The 20,000-nt window shown below is 36.4% G+C and overlaps 1 protein-coding gene across 1 annotated transcript; it reads right to left on the reverse strand.

The window, feature by feature from the left end:
- Window positions 1-13,732: 13,732 nt before the first annotated feature.
- On the reverse strand, window positions 13,733-16,542 carry LOC137643565 (uncharacterized). The gene is made up of 2 exons (XM_068376298.1): window positions 16,394-16,542; window positions 13,733-15,978 (listed from the first exon to the last, which is right to left on the reverse strand). The coding sequence occupies exon 2, from the start codon at window positions 15,496-15,498 to the stop codon at window positions 14,026-14,028; it is 1,473 nt and encodes a 490-aa protein (XP_068232399.1). The 5' UTR covers window positions 15,499-15,978; window positions 16,394-16,542; the 3' UTR covers window positions 13,733-14,025.
- Between the last annotated feature and the right edge of the window lie 3,458 nt (window positions 16,543-20,000).

Raw genomic sequence — 20,000 nt, forward strand, 5'->3', positions numbered from 1 at the left:
CTAGTCAAGTTACTGTAGGCCTATTCCTATTCTATGGCTCAACTTGCTATAACCACAGAGTTTAGATCTTATCATCACTATGCTTTTTCTGTCTACCTCCTCCTTTTACCTGTGCACTTCCGTTTGTCAATCTTTTTCCTTACTCTCTGTACTGGACAAGTACAGCGATAACGCGTTCGCTTAGCATTCACATGGCAGCAGATCGATCCCAACTCGAGACCGTGAGTTTAAATTGGTTATTGGGGAGAATACAACTGTTGTTGAGCATCTCTTCGGATAATACTGAAACTAAAATCAGACACCTTTGCCCATTACCTTTGCAGCCACTACGAAATTCATTGGAGAAAATTTCATATACCTAAGATTATGAGCCACTGGCTTCATCTGCAAAGCTTCATTCGTATATTGGTGATTATTTCCTTTTCTCTAATTTCAGGGACGAGTCTTTGTTTGGTTAGCTAAAATTACATTATCAACAGTTTCATTCAAGAAATTCAATCTCAAGTCGAATATTCTCTATGGTCTAGCAGTTGCTTTGATCTCCGGGTAATGATTTTGTCACAGATGATGAAATCAAATTTAATGGTAATAATCTTATTATCTCCACCAAAGAAGTTATAAAATCGAGTCGGTGTATTTATTTTTTTGTCTGTGTTTCTGTCTGTCTGTGGACAGTATTATGTCAAAACTACTTTACCGATCTTGACGAAATTTCCACCACAGATAGATCTTAGGTCAAGTACGACACCAACAAACTTTGTATATGATCCGGATCTGGATCATCTAGTTCGAGACTGGAATTTTTCGCCATTTTTCAGATAACGTAAAAACAAATAGACAGATTTAGACGAAATATCCACCACAGATAGATCATTGACAATGAACGACTTCTGTAACTTTCGGATCCAGATTTTAGATCCAAACTTGTCTTTTTTTCTGTTTCTCTGCCTGTGTTTTTTTTTCTATTTGTCGGTCGGTCTGTCCGTGGACAGGATTACGTCAAAACTACCAAGCTGATTTTGACGATTTTCCACCGTAGATAGGTTTTGGTTCAAATTATTATTATTTTTATTACTTGGCACGCTACAACTCTAGTTGGAAAAGCAGTATGTTACACGCCCAGGGGCTCCAACAGGGAAAGTAACCCAGTGAGGAAAGGAACCAAGGATGTTTCAAGAACATTAACAATATTAAAGTAGATATTTCCTATATAAACTATAAAATCTTTAATAAAATAAGAGGAAGAGAAATTAGATAGAACAGTGCGCCCGAGTGTACCTATAATCAAGAGAACTCTAACCTAAGACAGTGGGAGACCATGGTACAGAGGCTATGGCACTGCCCAAGACTAGAGAACAATGGTTTGATTTTGGAGTGTCATTCTCCTAGAAGAGCTGCTTGCCATAGCTAAAGAGTCTCTTCTACCCTTAACAAGAGGAAAGTAGCCCCTGAACAATTACAGTGCAGTGGTTAACCCCTTGGGCGAAGAAGAATTGGTCGGTAATCTCAGTGTTGTTAGGTGTATGAGGACAGAGGAGAATATGTATAGAATAAGCCAGACTATTCGGTGTATGTGTAAGCAAAGAGAAAGTGAACCGCATCCAGAGAGAAGGATCCAATGTAGTACTGTCTGGTCAGTCAAAGGACCGCATAAATCTCTAGTGGTGGTATTTCAATGGGTGGCTGGTGCTTTGGCCTACCTACTACCCAATTAAATTTCTAAGATGATCCGTACCCTGATCTACATTTCCTGCCATTTTAGAGATAACGTCAAAACAACTTGAAGGATTTGGACGAAATTTCGACCTCTGGTTCTTTTTCGGTATAAATTTATCGTTTAACTATGTTTGGAATTACTAGCCTTTGAAATTATATCTCTATTATTCATATTATACTTTATATGATTGGAAACAGTTATTTTTGCTTAAATGACAATTGTTAAATAATACCGAAAAGGAACAGATCTTATAATATAGATTTATATATAAAAATGCAGTGTGAGATAACAAAGAACATAATGAATGATGTCTTGTCACCAACATCTTTATATTTCTTTACCGATATTGATATATTTCTTCACTTAGATGTAAATTATACAAAGCTCGCTACAGCGGCCACAAAGACACGCTCGTTTAAGAAAATCAAAGAAAAGGTAAAGAAACATAAAACTCACTTTGAAAATCACCCCTCTCTTAAATTATGTAAGAAAAATAATATAATTCAAATCCATTCGACTCTCTAAATTCAACAGAAATATGCTAAGGAAATTGTTCTTTAGCTTCACATCCTGCTTAATTCACCCGCTGGATAGGTAGGAAGGCGAATATTTGACTTTGAATTTGCCTTTGAACTTCTAGTATACAAAAGCCTTCATCAGTCTTTGATTTATATTTGCTAATAGCATGCACTAAAAACATTATTGTTAATCTTGTAATATTTATAAATTAGTTTAGATAAATATTAATAATTTTTATTTTAAAATATAACTATATTTTTACTTAATCTTGAACCTTTACAAGTAAAGGTAACTTGCCATCTCCTTTTAGTAAGAACATTTGCCATAACAAAAAAAGGACATTTTTAAATTAAATATAATTTATGTAGTTATGTAGATCTGTTTTCCTAATTGCGTATTCTTTTACTACGTGTTTGTATTTCTGCTTCCACTTACAGGAAATGTAGATGGATTTTCCACTAGCAAGCTGAATCTTTGTCCTTCGCTGTCATGGGTCTTTATGAACCTAATCTTCAACTCAATAGCTAATAAATTACATAGGAGTAATGAATGACAAATATAAAATATTCTAAAATCAGTAACTGCGGTAAAATAGATCAGTCATATTTAAACTATTAAACGTTACTTATGTCACATTGCTCGCCAAATTAAAAAAAAAAAAAATAAAATAAAAAAAAAAAAAAAAAAAAAGCATTTACTAAAGGTTGAAATCCTGAAGATCCAATAATTCAACTTTCTTATTGGGAATATCATTCTATAATGTGGTCACAGCCCTAAAAAAAAAAATATTAGAATGCGCTATAGTGTGTTGCCTCATGATGGAGAAGCATAGCTGTTAGAATTAACCCAATACCTTGTACTACATATAGGGTTGTGCAGCTTAGGAAGATCTGATTGCAACGGCTGATGTTAATTATGGAAAATTTTATGCAACCTACATACAAATAACTCATATATATATATATATATATATATATATATATATATATATATATATATATATATATATATATATATATATATATATATGTATGTATGTATATATATATATATATATATATATATATATATATATATATATATATATATGTATATAAATATATATATATATATATATATATATATATATATATATATATATATATATATATATATATATATATATATATATACATATATATATATATATATATATATATATATATATATATATATATATATATATATATATATATATATATATACATATATATATATATATATATATATATACATACATACATATACCAAAGGCACTTCCCCCAATTTTGGGGGGTAGCCGACAACAACAAGAAACAAAACAAAAAGGGGACCTCTACTCTCTACGTTCCTCCAGCCTAACCAGGGACTCAGCCGAGTTCAGCTGGTACTGCTAGGGTGCCACAGCCCAACCTCCCACATTTCCACCACAGATGAAGCTTCATACTGCTGAGTCCCCTACTGCTGCTACCTCCGCGGTCATCTAAGGCACCGGAGGAAGCAGCAGGGCCTACCGGAACTGCGTCACAATCGCTCGCCATTCATTCCTATTTCTGGCACGCTCTCTTGCCTCTCTCACATCTATCCTCCTATCACCCAGAGCTTTCTTCACACCATCCATCCACCCAAATCTTGGCCTTCCTCTTGTACTTCTCCCATCAACTCTTGCATTCATCACCTTCTTTAGCAGACAGCCATTTTCCATTCTCTCAACATATATATATATATATATATATATATATATATATATATATATATATATATATATATATATATATATATATATATATATATATATATATATATATATGTGTGTGTGTGTGTGTGTGTGTGTGTGTGTGTTCAATTTCATTGGTATATAAGTAAAAAAGCTCTTAAATTACTTGATTGTTGTAAATCAAGTACTGTTGGTTTTATATATCTTATAAGTAATCTATCAAAATTGGACTGTCGAATTGGGTCGATAGTTTCCTAAGACTAATGAAACTATCCCCCCAACTAATATCATTGAGTCTTTGTGACTCCTGCTGGAGTATATTTTTTAAAACGACTTCGATCATTGTGACATTAGGGGTTCACAAGTATTTAGTTTTAGGACCTTGTACCGGCACACTATTCCTTTAGGACATTGTCTTTAGTGCCTCACTTAATGAAATTGTTTCTTATATTCTTTTTTTTATATATTTTACTCGTTAATTTGTTTCAGGCTTATAATTATGGCGATTAAGTACCTGGTATGAATCATAAGTAGGTTTTCATTGACCACCACATATTCTTGCTTGCAGTCCGTGAGAATATTCTCTAATAGTTGACAAAATACAGAGAGGAATGTGTCCCCGATCTGAAAATATTATTCAAGACAATTCCAAACTTGAATTCTCTTCTCTATTTTATTGTTAACAAATGATATCGGAGCCAGTGAACTTTGATGTCAAGATGCAATAATACCCCTAATCAATCAACCAATCGACAGTTTCCAGAAAAAGAAACTGTCCATATCCATATATATCAGATCCAGTGATGGCCAGTAAGGTAATGAGAGAGAGAGAGAGAGAGAGAGAGAGAGAGAGAGAGAGAGAGAGAGAGAGAGAGAGAGAGAGAGAGAGAGAGAGAGAGAGAAGGGGGGGGGGGTACTCTGTTGCTATTCTTTCTTAATCTAAGCCTTTTGTATTGTGTATTATGCAAACTTGGCATACAGTTAGAGTGTTCTCAGGTCTTATCGCGAGCATGATTGTGTGTTATAATGAGTGAAATAAGATAAAATTCATTCCTATTCTACCCATTTATAATGATGGCAATAGATGTAGCAATGGGGTGTGTTCATTTCCACATCTTAAAGTTTGTAGAACTCCGGACTGAAAATTTTCCTAAATATTGATTTCTACAATGATTTTAAATATAACATTGAATAGCTACCGCAAATGATATCGATAATCTTACATATATATATATATATATATATATATATATATATATATATATATATATATATATATATATATATATATATATATGTATATATATATATATATATATATATATATATATATATATATATATATATATATATATATATATATATATATATATATATATATTTATGCATACTGATTCTCTGCTATCTGATATTATGCAAATTCAGAAAAGGACTTCAAAATAATAAACAAGCTATTCTAAATAAAGGAATTTATCAAGAGAATTATCAATTCTGCTGAATATAATACTTTGAGCCACAGCTGATAATGACTCATTTGAATTTCTATAGTTTGTTAAAAACTCTCGTTCTATTAGCAAAAGCTTTGGTTAAGTCAGAATAAATGCCTTGTGTATTTCAGGAACCCATCTCTTCATCATGATTTCGTTATCTATATATTTACAGGAAGCAATTGTATCTAATCCAGCTTTTTCTCACCTATCTTTATTACACTTGAATATTCTAATAAAAGATTTTCACTGAATTGAAACTACGTGAATGTGAAGAAAGATAAATTCGTATAAATTCTGAGGAAAACACAATTTTTGTTTAATCCGCTTTTAGGAAAGGCTGTGTATCCGAAATATCGACTTAGTAGATGATCATACTTTTATGTCAATTAGAGCAGCAGATAACAGCACATTCTCAGTGTAGCGGATCTTCGGGGTTAACTTTGACCAAAACAAAATACACTTGTAATTATATTTTACTTCATTCATCATCTACACACATATATGCAATCATTTATATTCAGAGTTTTGCCTGAAATAGGAATCTCAACCCCTCTCCTATCTATTCTAACAATACTTCTCTGCTATTGCATGCTCACTTATATTATAATGTAAACACACTTTGCATATTTGAATTAAAAAAAATATATCTTAATATTCACATTAACCTACTAAAGTGATTGATATCACCCATTTCTAATACAATAGATTTAACTCCAAGTATCTTTATTAACTTCAAATTTATTAAGAATCATTAGAAATCTAATCAAAAATTTTATGAAAATAAAGAGAGGAAGAGACCATTAGTAACATGGAGTTTAACACAACTTCAATCTATGAAAATGTAACTTTTATGGAGTAACCACATAGTAACTAGAAGAAAACTTCTGCACGAATGTAAACGAATGTAATAAATATAAAGATTTTTTTTTATATCCTCAACTATTAAAAATCTTAACTTTCTCTACAATTAAGGCAAAGGTCACTTTTTGTGACATTATCCCAATAACATTCCTAGAGTATTTTTTTTTCTAGATCCTATTAATAATTGAATTCATTTATGTATCTTTGAAACTCAACATTTTCAACTGTTCTTAATTCGTTCAGCAAAATCTAAAGTGAAGTCACCATTTCAATATCTATGATTTTAATTATTTTCGCTAAAGTATGTCAAACTGTTCATGATTCTATACTATTTTTTTTTATTGGTTATTCTGATTATATTATGAAAACTTTCTTTTTAATTGAGCAACTCAATAAGACATTAACAGTCCCGTTTAACGGTTTGATATATGAGCTCCATGTCTAAGGTTTACTTCTCTTGTCTGTAAATTAGTACCTAGCTCGACATTTAATGGACTATATACTTCTAATTGTTGATATTGCATAATTTCTTTCCTTATTAAAGTTACGTTTGTGATAGTTATATTCACTTACCAAGTCCTTCCCCTTCTTTAGCATTCTACTTCCCCTATCCACCTATTTTGGTCATTCCCTAACATCAGGTAATTTGCGCCTTCCCGAGTTTCTTTTCTTCTCTCTCTTTATTCTCAGATATTGCATGTATGACTTAAAGGAAAAACATGGTTATAACGCACTTTTTATCATACGTTCATGAACTTTATCTTGAACTTTTTTCTGTACTGAAGACGAAAATGTGATCAGATTATTTTTAATTTATAGAGATAAAATTGCTTAATTCTCTACACCCGAATCCAAAGAATTTATGCAGATTGTTATAAAGTCAAATGTATTATTTTCTATCGTTAATTCACATATTAGAGATCTTGGATAGCCTTATAATTCGATGTTTGAAACATTGGACTCATATGAAGTTCTCTAAGCTGAGTGAAGTTGTCTTGAGCACCATTTCATCTGGCTGCGAGAGAGACGATTATTTATTCGCCTCGGGAATGCTTGTAAAGCCTGTTAGATCGCCTTAATATGTGCAATCTTAGTAATTCAAAGCTCTTGACTTGCGCTTTTAGCTAGAAGCTATTTCCCGCAAACGATTAATTTTGAAAGACTTCATTGGGCCTTTATGTTTCTTCAAGATAAGCTCCAGACACTTGCTTTTCACTTTCCATTACCTGGCTTATGGATACCTGACAATATAATTATTCTGTTTCCAGTGGAAGTTATATTAGGTTCAAGAAAAAAATAAATCTGTTGTTCAATGCTTTTACAGGCAATTTCTTAATATGGAGCTTTTCTAATTGGATAATGCTTCTAAAACTATCTTTTTGTGCAGTCTGTCCAAGTCTACCGACATCCGTCTGATAGCTGCTAACGGATCTGCGATAAAACCCACGGTTATGAAACCCTCAGATAATTGTTTGGAAATATCAAAAATATTAGGAAGTTTTCCGTGTCTGGGGTCACATTACCAGTCCTTGGTGCGGACTTCCTCTCATATTTACAACTCCTGGTTGATGTTACTCATCATAGGTTAGTCAACTCGGATTCACACTCTTCAACACCTCTCCAATGCACCTCCTCCGACCTTGTCGTACCTAGAAGTTTTCCATCAAGAACTTTGTCAAACACTCCTGCTTCCCGCTGAACATGGTATTTATCACCATATCAGGACATCAAGCCCACAGTGTATGCCAGATTAAAAAATCTAGCACCGGATCATTTGGCAGCCGCTGAACAAACGTTTGCCAAAATGTCATAAATGGGCCTTTGCCAAAAGACCTCAAGCCTCTGGTCGCCACCTTTACACATCGTCCTGAAGAAACATGGCTGTCTGCATCAGTATATGTATTACAGGCGTCTGGGCATGTAGACATAACCAGATCACTACGAATTCCCCAAAAATGATCGACGTGACCTCCTACTTGCACAAAGCGAAGGTTTTCTCCATGCTCGGCATCCTGAAAGGGGTATTATCGGGAGCCCATGAACCCAGAAGACATCCCCAAGACCACCATCACCGCCCCCATCAGTGCACACACCTCCAATTACTCCTGCTTTGCCCTTTTTATTTATCGGGCCATTTTTCAAGGCTCAAGGATGGCATCTTAGGGGAGCTCCGATACTCCTGCTTTGCCCTTTTTTTTTTTTTATTATCGGGCCATTTTTCAAGGCTCAAGGGTGGCATCTTAGGGGACCTCCCATTATGTGTACGTTATGTGAACAACATACCTGATTTCTCTTCCTCTAAAGAAGACCACCTCCGTCACCTACGCATGGTACTCGGCCTCCTGTATCAGAACTATCTTTTAGTCCAGCATAACAGGTGTACCTTTGGCATAAAAGTAATATCGTTTTTAGGGCACCACCTTACTCCTAAAGGAGTCGACCCCTCCCAGTGAAGGTAGCAGCCGTTCAGAACTTCCCCATGTTCCTGACCGTTAGAGCTCTAAAAGAATTCTTTGGCATGATCAACTATTATCCCCGTTTCCTGCCAGCCATTGCCATCATTCGTGGCCCCCACTATGCCTCCATTTAGGGCAAGCCACAAGACACGAAGTGGGGTCCCCTTCAATAAGTGGCCCTCTACAATGCATAGACTGCCCTATCAACTGCTTCTGCTCTCACTTTTCCTGTGCAACATGCACCTCTCCTTCTCTCCAACAATGCCAGCAACATCGCTAGTGGAGCATTACCCAAGCAGGTGGTCAATGACTCACCCCGCCCATCAACATTCTTCTGTAGGAAACTGTACAAGGTGGAATCCGGGTACTCTACCTTCAATTGCGAATAACTGGCACTGCACTTAGCTGTCTATTACTTGGAGGATACGCCTTTTATCATTCGCACAGACCACAAAACTCTGGTGCACCCCTTTAACACCAACATCTCTACACCGTGGCTTAATACAATTGTACCCTTCAACACATCACTGGGAAAATTAATCCGGTTACCAATGCCCTGTCAAGAAATACATAGGCTGTCTGATGTCCACCTGCAAGGACTCCAACTTGCTAATTCAGCTTCCCTGGATACTCATGGGACTAAGGACCACTCCTAAGTACACCTTTGATGTCTCGGCAGCTGAAATGATGTAGGGCAACACGATGGTCGTCCCTGCTCAATTTATTCCGTTGATAACCTCATCCGACAATATCCTATGCCTACATCATGTTATGGGAAAATTACTCCATTTCACCAGATTTAAGAACCCATAGCAAAGCCACACATACTGACAGATTTGTACAATGCATGGCACGTGTCCCTGCGCAACGACACCAGCAAGACACCTCAAACACTACTTTACAGGGGACCTTTCTTTGTAATCCGTCGAAAAACTAGGGCATTCTTACTAAGCATTCATAGCAAAGAAGGCTGGGTCTCCACTATTGACTTAATCCTGCATATCTCCTGAAATATGACCTGTTTACAGTACGCTTCACCAGAGTGTGACACTCTATTTCGCTTATATATCTTTTTAGTGGGGGAGCCATGTACCGCATGTGTATCACACTAGTTTTTATTCTTTAATGTCATTGCTGTTTTTTTTTATATAGTATTGTTATCGCTCTCCCCTTAACGCTAATAATCTGTTTAACCCTGTATGTCTTGCATCATTCTGTTTGAATTTTTAATTGCCTTTTTCCTTGGAAAAAGATCATCTGGGACCCGGTCTTTAAATTTGAAAAATTTGCTCATAGCATTTGGTACTGGGTTTAACACATCTGTCTACAGGAAACCAACGTTCACAGGCTTATGCACTGAATTCTCCGCTTGTATTCCTATACAATAAAAGAGAAATCTTATCTGTACTCTTACTTATAGAGCGTATAACCTTTGCTCTAATTACCTCAACATTCATAAAGAACTGACTTATATTAAAAAACTACTATATAACAATGGATTCCCGTATGATTTTACTGATACTTATATAGGGAAAACACTAAGCAAACTCACGTTACCACCTTGTGAAAGGAAACTAATTGCTCCTCGGAAAAATATCTTCTTTTCTATTCCATATCTGGGGTCCCACAGTTTTAAAATACGAAATCATTGCAGTAGAATTGTGCGTGAATTTTATCCTCAGGTATCATTGAAGATCGTGTTTTCCCCCTCAAATGCTATGAGCAAATTTTTAAAATTTAAAGACCGGGTCCCAGATGATCTTTGTTCGGGTGTCATATACAAATATAAGTGTGATCGCTGTAATGCATCGTATATTGGAAAAAGTGAAAGACACTACCGTGCAAGATTGTCTGAGCACCTCGGTCGTTCACCTAGAACGGGTAATTATATGGCAAAACCACCCCATTCAGCCATCAGAGACCATTCCGTAAGTGAGGACCACCCAATGTCCAAAGGGAATTTTTCCATCTTAGCCACTTCGCAGAGTAACCTAGACTTAGTAATAATGGAGGCAATATTCCAGCACAAACTGAAACCAAACATGGGGTAACGTATGAAATAAATTGTGTTTAATTTTATTTCATGTGAGTTTATAGCGCTGGCGCTTTGATCAATTATTTTGTATTTAGATTGATTTTATAGTTTCATGTTAATTTCTTATTTTATTTCAAAAAGTTTTTGTATGTTCATTTTAAATTTTCTGTTTTAAATATTCATCATACTATGTTTCAACTTATACGATGTATCCTATTTTAGGCTCTGATGGAAATAGATTTTCCGAAAGCTAAGCAATAAAGATGTATATCATAACACTGGTACTATTATTCGTATTGAAACTCCGCTTTCCACGGAATAAATCAATAGCTGATATATATATATATATATATATATATATATATATATATATATATATATATATATATATATATATATATATATATATATATATATATATATATACTGCATATACATATATATATATATATATGTATATATATATATATATATATATATATATATATATATATATATATATATATATATATATATATATATATATATATATATATATCTATTTATATAGTGATGAAGATCTCATCTGTCCTTTTCTTAAGCAACATCCCATTGACCTTCCCTTACTCCACTTCCCTTTCATCTCCATTACTTCTCTTGTACTTTTCACCTGACATATATATATATATATATATATATATATATATATATATATATATATATATATATATATATATATATATATATATATATATCATTACTAGATACATATATATCGTAAATTAATGCAATGTACTGCCATGTAATGGTTCATCAGATGAATTGACTTATGATTTTCCTTATATTAGAAATTTGAAATGAGAAGGCTCAAGTCTAATAACGATGCTTTGATTATTTCAATAGATTATCTTCTCCTATTTCTATCATGAATTCCCTAGACGAATCATGTTTTTTAATCAGATTTTTCTAAGATCGTATATAAACTTTATATGTTTCAAGATATAATGAGAAAAAGGATAACTATATAAGTATTTTAATAATCTTATGAACATGGAGTGAGTTCCCCATTCGGATTTCCGGAAAAGTAATGAAAATTTTTTTTTTAATGTTTCTCAAAAATAATTTCAAACTATCATTGATAGTGTATTGTTTACTTTTGCAGGTGGATACTATTCAATTTTGAATATATAATATCATAAGTTGAAGATTTTTTTTTTCTTTTCCATAACTACGTTACGCAATATATTCACACTAAATGAATACTATAACAGAAAGATCCTCGAAGCAGCAACAGGCATAAGTAAGTTATTTCGTCTCCTGAATGGTATAATGGGAAATGTAAAAGAAAAGAAACTACCGGATGGATACAGTGACAAGGAACTGGCAAATAATTTTCTAGAATTCTTTAAAAACAAAATTGAAAACGTAACCTGATTATTTGTAAATACTCACCATTAGATTAATGATGCACTAGGGACACAGACAAAATTAATACGATTTAACAACATAACACAAGATGACATAACTAGAATTATCAAGAGAGCAAAGAAAACAAACTGCGCGATCGATCATATGCCAATATCTGAAGTAACTGGAGAGAGAGACGTTTCTAGTCTAGCCGAAATAATAATGAGAATAGCCAATGCAAGCATTTATAAATGTAAGTAGTAGGTTGGCCAGGGCACCAGCCACGCGTTGAGATACTACCGCTAGAGCGTTATGGGGTCTTTTGACTGGCCAGACAGTACTATATTGGATCCTTCTCTCTAGTTACGGTTCTTTTTCCCTTTGCCTACACACACACACACACACACACACACACACACACACACACACCGAATAATCTGGAATATTCTATGCATATTCTCTTCTGTCCTCATACCCCTGACAACACTAAGATTACCAAATAATTCTTCTTCACCCAAGGGTTTAACTACTGCACTGTAATTGTTCAGTGGATACTTTCTTCTTGGTAAGGGTAGAAGAGACTCTTAAGCTATGGTAAGCAGCTCTTCTAGGAGAAGGACACTCCAAAATCAAACCATTGTTCTCTAGTCTTTGGTAGTGCCATAGCATCTGTACCATGGTCTTCCATTGCCTTGGGTTAGAGTTCTCTTGCTTGAGGGTACACTCGGGCACACTATTCTATCTTATTTCTCTTCCTCTTGCTTTGTTAATTTTTTTTACAGTTTATATTGGTGATATTTATTTTACTGTTGTTTCTGTTCTTAGAATATTTAATTTTTTCTTGTTTCATTTCCTCACTGGGCTATTTTCCCTGTTGGAGCCCCTGGGCTTATAGCATTGTGCTTTTCCAACTAGGGTTATAGCTTAATAATAATAATAATAATAATAATAATAATAATAATAATAATACTTAATCTGAGAAAATGGCTATAGTCACACCAGTTCTGAAAAAATGCACAGGACTACCAGGAATTAAGCTCATAAAGATTTATTTCAAATATATCCTTTGTCTCAAAAGTGCTTGAATATGTAATTCTTGAACAACTAGTCAGCCACTTAGAAGTAATAGAAGCTTTGCCTGACAACCAATCTGCTTACAGAAAACTATACTCTACGGAGACAGCCATCTGCTCTGTTGTAAAAGATATGCTAGAAATGATGGATGAAAATAAATGTGGTATCTTAATACTGCTCGATCTCAGTGCTGCTTTTGATACAGTGGTGCATGACCTGCTACTAATAGTCCATGAGCCAGCACCCTGATTTTGACCAATCGGTACCATCTGGGGGCACCAAACAATTTTGGTATTTCCTGGTAGCTATATGTATCTGCAACACAATGCAGCATGATGGACATGTGTGACTCACAGCTTAAGGTCAATAGAGCCGTTGATTTGTCGGTGGGGTCTAAACATAAAAACGTCATATTTCCGACCGCAATAGCAGACCACTTTATTTCTGTGCAACAAAATACTCATGGGAATTTATTCAGATCCACAAACCTGAAAGCTTTATGTTTAAATTGCATCTTATAAGTTGTTACATATGCATTGGAACCTTTTTAGATTGACCATTACAGTATTTGATAAAAAAAAAATGACAGCAATAACGTATTATATGAAAATTAAAATAAAGTGGAAACATCATACATAATCAAAATTAATTGAATTTTCCAGATACCTGTATAAGCCTATTTATGCAAAATCAGTTCATACCAAGCAGTGTATGACTAAATTGTATTATACATAAAAGGAAACCTTAAATGTTTATTGGGTTTCAATGTCGCTGTCACTGTCTGATCCACCTTCTTGCATATCACCAACATCGTCATCCTTCATGTTTTCGCAATCCTGCAGGATACAGGCCTGAGTACAGGGCAGTCCATTCACAATACATTGGCAGGATGGCAGCTTGCATGACTTCTTGCATTTGCAGAAGAGGAACTCCAGGACTACATTCGGAGCTGCTGCTCCTGTCATCCAATTTATCAGCAGTTCTCCATCGTCACCCAACGACCAGCCTTTGCACTCCAGTGGGCTTGGCACTTTTGGATCTGCCTTCAGTGCACGATACCAGATGGCAGCCTGATAGTTGGCCCTCGCAGCATGTAGATAGAGACAGTCCTTACAGGGGGGCAGCTGTGCAGACTCTACATGTCCGTCCTTCACCCTGAACAGTTCATAGCGCATCACGTTAACATCACAGATTTCTGAGCGAATAACGTAGAGTCGCCATGTAAATTCTTCCAAGACCTGGAAAATTTCATCTTTGAGCTGCCACCCTTCCCCAAGTTTGCTGATGACATCTCGGAAGTGATCATGTGTCATAAGCAGTTTCAGTGCAGCTAGCTTTCCTCGACCAATAAAAGCGCTGACTGTGTCACATCCTGTAAATGAATGTAGTCCGAGAAGAGAAGCACACACATTATGGCCCAGGGCAGCTGACACTTTGGAGATGCTGATATATCTGGTTCGAGTAGCTGTACCACATTTCACATAAACACTGCAGTCAATTTCTTTGTGGAAGGCAAGGCAGAGAAGAATGATGTCTGTATCTTCAGCTATCATGATGATGGACGATACATGAGGAGCTGCATGCTTCGCGTGAAAGATGACTCTGGTGTCCGCTTCCTCCTGGGACGTTTTCAGGCTGTCTTCTTCAATAACATCATTACGTGTGAGTCTGAAGCAAAGGTTATCACATGTGACATACATAGTTTTTCCACCCAGTTTTTCTCGCATGCTGGACTTCTTCCATTGGCTGACGAGGAAGCTGATCAGTTTCGTCTTACTAGCATTGCAGGACAGGAGACGTCTCCATTGAAGGATCTTGTGACCAGGAATAATGTTAGTGAAACATATCCCACTTTCTGAACCTCGTATGGCCCTCTCTGCTCCTTTGATAGATAGCTGCCGATGAACATCAAAAACAACATCAATGCGTTCACTGCTAGCGCTAGTCCGAATGACAGAAATAAGCATCTGTTCCGCCAGCTCTTCAAAAGTAAGCTTGTCACCATTCATCTTTTGAACAATACTCATCCCGTCAATGATACAAGCAGAAGGATATTCCATCTCTTCAGCAGGCGATGCTTTGGCCTCTAGTTTTCTCGCTAGAGCTGCTTTGTTCGTCTTCCTTGGTGAACCATCTGTGTTGGCTAATGACCAGGGCACAGGACCAAGTGGATGTTTTAGAACTTCCTTCATGCTAAGTTTTCTAGACGAAGCAACAAGTATCATATGTGCAAATAATCTGTTGTCACTTTTTCAGGATAACCTCTTTATCATTTACTTTCGTTTTATATCTTTTTGTACCGTCAAAAGTCTTGAGATCCAGCCTAGGAAGTCTCTCAAAAAAGTTCTGGCCTCTCTCCAGTCGACTCTCCATAAATTTCAGACGAGCTTCTTCACCCTTCTTCTGGGCTGATAGGAGATCACGAGCTACATTAGCAGATGCAGCAGCACCAGTGGCGATATTTAGCAGCCCAGTTTGTCCTTCAGCAAAAGGATTGGTCCAGTTATTTTCAAGGAGGTCCATGATAGCTTGTACAGCATATTCATCTTTCTTAATCCGTGAGGGTGTCAAATCCTGATGTATAGCAGCACGATTCGAGACATCAGTCATCTTGCGCAGCTGCTGAAGGCAACAGCTGCGATATTCTGCTGTCAGGTAGTAGCGAGTCACAGCACCCTGGTTGAGTGAGAATCCTTTGGTACCACCTGTGAAATAAATGTCGACAAATTTTGTTTATTACGGGCCTCAAAGGGAATTAAACAAACGCTTTAGTACATATTTGATGAAGTATGATCTATCATATCAAATCAACAAATGTTAATATGGACTCAGTGATTCATTATTGAACACCTGAGGCCAGTTTCACAAAAAGACTTAAATCAATTGTAAGTCTACAATTCTAGTGTTAAGCTGTAAAAATGTACTTTTGTTGTATTTCATAAGAATTCTTTATACAAAGATAAAGCCTACATTACTTTTGGATCAACTATTTGAAGTAGAATAATTGAATCTTTCAATGAAAACTCTTTGCAATTGGAAACATCCTTGAAGAGTTTATGAGACTTAAGTCGGAACACTATTTTTTTTTTTTCGTGAAACCGGGCCCTAGTCACAACTTACCAGCAGTCTGGGTGTCCTTATTCACTGTCTCCTCAATCGTCTGGTCAACTGGGATCCGTCCAAATGTGTTTGTGTCACTCATCTGCACAGAAAAGCCTCCCTGTAGCATGTGTTGATAAACCTGTGGATGTGTCTCTGGCAGCCTTGTCATATCGCAGTAGAACACAGACAGGTATCTGAAAATGTGTATGGTCCATCATTATCGAAAGTTTGTTAGATTAATGTCATTAATGAACTAATTCACACCTGCTAATATGCTACATTAATTGATCAGCCTAGTTAACTAACTATACCTGGCATAGTTCTGATTATCATGTGCCAAGCACCATGGTATCATCCTGTTGATACCGGACATAGAGAGAGGCCAGTTCCCTTCCCATGATGCTCTGATCAGATCTAGCAAAATCCCTGCCAGATCTAGGAAGGAGGCCCAGAATGATGCTAGTTGGCCACGGGTGCTGTGCAGCTCATCTAGGTACTGCAAGAAATAGGTGAGAATGACCGACACAGATGCATTTTCCAATACAAATTCCAGACTGTCTTGGCATACATCATCATGTAAGGTTCTAACAGCTTTGATTGTCTCTCTCATATGTCTGACGTCTCCAACGTGGTATTCTTCAAGCCAGGGATAGAATCCTGTCCAAGCCAGTCTCAATAGTGCCTCATATACGAGTTTGCAGAAACGGACACCTCGATTGTAGTGCCGTCCTTCAAGCACAGAGGTGATCGAACCTACAGCTATTATACCTGATTCCTCAGCGAGATCTCTCAAGCCAGCAGATGCGAACCTCCTTCCAATGATCGACAGAAGATTACATAAGGTATGGAATGCCCCCATGCGGATCACAACCTTTTTGAACAGTTCACTGTTCTTCCATTTTATTTCCATTGCTTTTGCATATAGAGCTTGATCGAAAACACAGACGATCTCCTCCAAATGTAGTTCTGCCTTTATCTTCATGATTTGAAGCATCACTTGGTGAACAGTTGACAGTTGTGTGGCTGGGGCGTTGATCGTCGTGAGATAGCCTACATTGTCTCTTTGGATACTTTTGTTGTCACTCGTCTTCACATTAAAACCTGTCCAAGAACTTACTGACTGATCATTAGTGTCTGAGAGACGAGTAAGAGCCCATATTAAGTTTCTTTGCATCGCAAAATCCTGCACGTTTTGAACATCCAGGTCCTGTGGTTTCATGACTGGTGGACCTACTCTACTGCCAGCATTGTACTCTGGAATACCTATTGGAATTGGAGTTACACTTCGCTTTTTCTTGGTCAAAAGCAGAGGCGCAGTTTCTGGGGGTTTTGCCGTGTGAACCTGTGGCTGTATGATGATCCCATTCGCTCTATGTGATGTGCCCCCACCACTCAAAGTTTCTTCAAGCCTATCAATGTTGTCGAAAGCAAGTGAAGTAGGAATATGAGGATGAAAAGATGATGGGAGGACTATGCCTTGGTCTGCTTCTTTCCTTTGCTTCTGAAGACAGAGTGCAGTATCTGTCTCTTCCAGCTTCGAATAGGAAATTCCATGACCAAGGCGATTGAGCATCTTGATAAGTTCAACATTTCCTGTGAGTGATTTTACACCCCAAGGCAGCAATATGTGTTTGGCAGGAATGACATTCCCTCTGCTGACAGCATAAATACAATCCTGGTCTATCGAATGGACAACGCATTCCAGTTTCATAGTTAATTCTTCTGTCTCACCATGAAGCAGAATCTTTAGGAACATCTCTAGAGATTTTGGTAGTTCGGTATAATCAGAATTCAGTTCAGCAGGATATGGAGGCCAAGGCTTTGTTTTGATCTTCTTAATCTGCCCTCTCAAGTGGTTTGCAGAAAGTTTGATAATGTTGTCAATATTTTCGGAGTATTTTAGTTCAAGCATTTGTTCTTCAGCCTTCACCATGGCTACCACTACTTGGTCTAAGGGAAGATTATCTGGATATACCAGAAGTTTTCCTTTATCATCATGGACGATATGAAGCGACTCCTTGAATTCACATTCTAGTCTCTAACGAAGGTGTTTCTTAGTATGAGGTTTTACATTATTGATGCCACATGTCTGTATGTAGCCGACTAACTTTACACTAAGCTCTGTCATTCTTAGGACTGTTGGTTTTGGAAATAATGTGTCTCTCGCATACTGGAATAGTACACCGTAAGACTGCTGTTCTGCTGCTTGATAAGCTTCATCATCTTTGTCAGAAGCCACTGGTGTTTTCTCTTTCTCTCCCTGGGTGTACTTACGATAACCTGATTTATGGTAATGGGCCTCGGCAGCAACCAAATCTCTGGCTGTGATTGCCAGTATTCTATGGTCAAGTTTGATCTGAGCCACTCTCCGAATTGTTTCATCTGACCTGAGTTCCCTGGATTGGAATAGTGTCTCTCTGGTATTTGAACCAGGCATATATTTGCTTTCTCTCTCACAGAAGATGCAGATATGGCCTAGGACACGAGATGTTGTTGCTGGACAACGGGAGGATCTCCTTTCGTTTGAACATTGTGGCTCAGAGTCGGGTTCTTTGTTCAACTGCTGAAGTGTTTTCTTGTGTGTGAACTTCGACCTACAGTCTCTATGGTAGAACAGCTTTTCACCATACTCATGTTTTTCGAGAGTTAAGATAGGATCAAAATTCCTTATCCTGGCTGCGTCGACTAACGTACTAATAGTCTGGTCATCTCTGGCCTTTGTCAAATATGTTTCAGAAGTTTGTTTAGAACAAATAATGCAAGTCCTCTCTATTGATGATAGCACTTTCTGTCTTTTTGCTGGTGATTCCATTGAGCATCTTCTTACAGCCACACTATCTTCTGAAAAAATATAAATAGATGTAAAAGAACGTTCTGTGAAGTAGTATAGTCGTTTCGAAGAAACAAATGCTTTTCATAGACTTCATATGAACTGTACATATTACCATGTAATTAATAAATTATCAATTAAATCTATTTCATCCATTCATGTAAGAATACTAAACACAAATAACACATTTTCCAATGAAATCATCTTTTTATTCAGCACCCACAAGCAGTTGTGAGTTGGAACATTTTGTGATAAAATCGTATTTTTCTCGTTTTTTACATAAAAACTTATAACTGTCATAAAAATCTTAAGCTGTGAGATTGAAAAGTCCATCATGCATTTTTGTTAATGGTATGGGTTGGTAATCAATAAAAAATAAGTTTCGTTTGGTGCCCCCAGATGGTACCGACTTCTCATCTGGCTCATGGACTATAAGTGATCTGCGGTCCATCGGCGTTGAAGATCAAGCCTTCGAATACCTAAAAGACTACTTAGTTGGTATAAATTACTGTGTACAAATTGGAAACTCATATTCATCATATGTACCCTTAAACAGAGAGGTACCCCAGGGGAGTGTACTTGACCCAATCTTATTCTGCATCTATACTATTGGTCTAGCGTAAATGCTAGAAAGGCATGGCAGATGACACACAATTTTACTTCTCCATAAATGATATAAATGATACTACTGAAACTCTAAACCTAATCCTTGATAGTGTTAGAGAATGGATGACATTTAAACAACTAAAATTAAATGAGAACAAAACTGAATTCATGGTGGTCGGCAAGAGAAAC

The sequence above is a fragment of the Palaemon carinicauda genome, chromosome 7 (genome assembly GCF_036898095.1).
Source record: "Palaemon carinicauda isolate YSFRI2023 chromosome 7, ASM3689809v2, whole genome shotgun sequence".
Taxonomy (NCBI): domain Eukaryota; kingdom Metazoa; phylum Arthropoda; class Malacostraca; order Decapoda; family Palaemonidae; genus Palaemon; species Palaemon carinicauda.

Excerpts from the sequence above, each read along its gene's own strand:
- LOC137643565 (XM_068376298.1), bottom strand. The coding sequence starts at position 15,498 with ATGATACTTGTTGCTTCGTCTAGAAAACTTAGCATGAAGGAAGTTCTA.